Source organism: Gadus morhua, unplaced genomic scaffold (genome assembly GCF_902167405.1).
Source record: "Gadus morhua unplaced genomic scaffold, gadMor3.0, whole genome shotgun sequence".
In the NCBI taxonomy this organism is placed as follows: Eukaryota; Metazoa; Chordata; class Actinopteri; order Gadiformes; family Gadidae; genus Gadus; species Gadus morhua.
Window position 1 is genome coordinate 1 of NW_021963998.1, and position 2,500 is coordinate 2,500.

Sequence of the window (2,500 nt, forward strand, 5' to 3'; positions counted from 1 at the left end):
CCCCCCCCCCCCCCCCCCCGCCTGGCTGTCAGATCCGTGGTTCGTGGCTCGTTTGAAAATCCCTTCGACTTTGTCGACGCGTCAAACCGACGGGAACGGGAGATAACAGGACGCGATAAATCTGCTATAGGGCGACGTGTCGTAAGGACGGGGAGAAGGGGAGTGGTGACCGTCCTGAACCACTCACAACGCCTTCTCTCTTTGCTCTTACCGTTGAAAAAACCCGCACGGTATCGCTCCTGTCCCTGCATCAAAACCTCATCGTCCCGTAACTCACCCGCAAGTCCCTTCAGTCCTCAAAACATGACCTACTAGCCTCAACCTCCCTTAACTGACCAGCAGATCCCTTTGGTCCTTAGGTTAGCATCCTCTCCCCTTACCTTCCCCTAAGTCCTCAAACTTCTAGCATCAACACCACTTACCTGACCCTTAGATCCCTTTAGTCCTCAGACAAATAACTTCTAGCATCATCTCCCCTTACCTGACCCTTAAGTCCCTTAGGCCCTCAGAACATGACCTACAAGCATAATCTCCCCTTACCCAACCAGCAGACCTCTTGTGTCCTCAGTCAAAGAGCTTCCAGCATCACATCCCCTTAGCTTACCCGCAGGTCCCTCAAGTTTGCGGAACAAGGGCTTCTAGCATCATCTCCCCTTACCTTAGTAGCAGACCCCTTAAATCCTCTGACAAGGAGCTTCTAGCCATCCCAAAGTCCATCCTATAAACCGCTCTAGATTACACTTTCACCTTAGCCTCCCCCACCCTTTGGGACAATCTGCAGGCTGTTTTAAGAAATAAACTAAAAACATATTCTTATTCCCTTGCCTACAGCACTCGAGACATTGTTTTTGGTATTTGGTTTTACGCTTTATTTCCTGTTTTATTCTTTTTAGCATTTTCTTGTGCATACACTATATTGCAAAACTTTCAACGGCTGCATCCTTAGGCCCCGCCCCAGCACCTACGCCCTTATATGGCTCTATGTATCTTGTCTCCGCATGGATCAAAATGGGGGCCACCGGGGAACCAGGGAGTTTGGTGTTAGAGCATGTGCTGTGTGAGGTTGTGGTTTCAGAGGGCGTTCTCTGGGGTTTTAGTGTGTGGAGGTAGGTTGGGGTGTGGTGTGGTGAGGTAGGTCTCTGTGTGTATTATAGTATGTGATTTCGTGTTTCTGTGTGAACGTGCGTGTATGTGTGTGTGTGTGTGTGTGTGTACCAGAGGGTTTTTGTTTACGTCTCTGTGTGTGTGTGTGTGTGTGTGTGTGTGTGTGTGTGTGTGTGTGTGTGTGTGTGTGTGTGTGTGTGTGTGTGTGTGTGTGTGTGTGTGTGTGTGTGTGTGTGTGTGTGTGTGTGTGTGTATGTGTGTGTGTCTATACCTGGGGGTACTGGCGTGTGTTCTGCCGGACCCAGCTCAGTAGAATCTTCTCACTGTTGGTCTGTTGTAGACCCGCCATGAGATCCTTCATCACATCCTTCACCTGCACACACACACACCCACCCAGACATGCACACACCCACGCACAGACACACCCACGCAAATACACACACACGCACGCACGCACGCACACGCACACACACACACACACGCACACGCACACCGTAATCACTCACAGACACCGCACCCACACAAACCCAAACACACATGCACACGCACACACACACACACACACACACACACACACACACACACACACACACACACACACACACCGTACCCATCCACACACACACACACACACACACACACACACACACACACACACACACACACACACACACACACACACACACACACACACACACACACACACACACACACACACACACACACATTTCTGGATCAGTTGCAGTCAGACACATCAGTCATGAACTATTTATTCATATTATAATATTAATAGAAATGGAAATCTCTTTCTCTATGTCAGGTTTCATCCTTCATAGAACTGACAGATAATAACACGTGTGACACACGCTGTCCTAAAATACAACATGAGCAGACAAAAGATCCTCTCCTATCTGAGTGAAGGAGGATAGTACCCGCATTGGCCAGTTTTGACATCGCGGAGACTCATGTTTGCAGCCACCCACGCACAAACACACACACACACACACAAACACACACACACAGACACAACACACAGACAAAGTAGACGTATTTTTAAGAGGATACACAACTGCGGAATAATCCTAGCAACAGAAAGCGTCAGAGAGGACAGACTTAAAATATGTAAACATGGCGATGTGCAGACGCAAAGACACAGACACACACACACACACACACACACACACACACACACACACACACACACACACACACACACACACACACACACACACACACACAGGCCAAGGTTTGGCAGTTATGAATGACAGTATGGGAGCAATTGTAGTGCGATTCAGGGAGGAGGGGGAGAGAGAGAGAGGTAAAGAGAGAGGTAGAAACTCAACACATGCACATTGGATATACATAAATTGTTGTCATCTGTCCATCATATTTCTTC

The 2,500-nt window shown here is 48.5% G+C and overlaps 1 protein-coding gene across 1 annotated transcript in view; it reads right to left on the reverse strand.

Moving 5' to 3' along the window:
• Nucleotides 1–1,375: 1,375 nt before the first annotated feature.
• LOC115538700 (utrophin) overlaps nucleotides 1,376–2,500 on the reverse strand; it is a gene marked incomplete at its 3' end in the record, with an annotated part of 30,398 nt that continues 29,273 nt past the window's right edge. Inside the window, exon 6 of the mRNA XM_030350087.1 lies at nucleotides 1,376–1,477. Coding sequence (XP_030205947.1) covers nucleotides 1,376–1,477 — 102 coding nt within the window. The remainder of the gene's footprint in view (nucleotides 1,478–2,500) is intronic.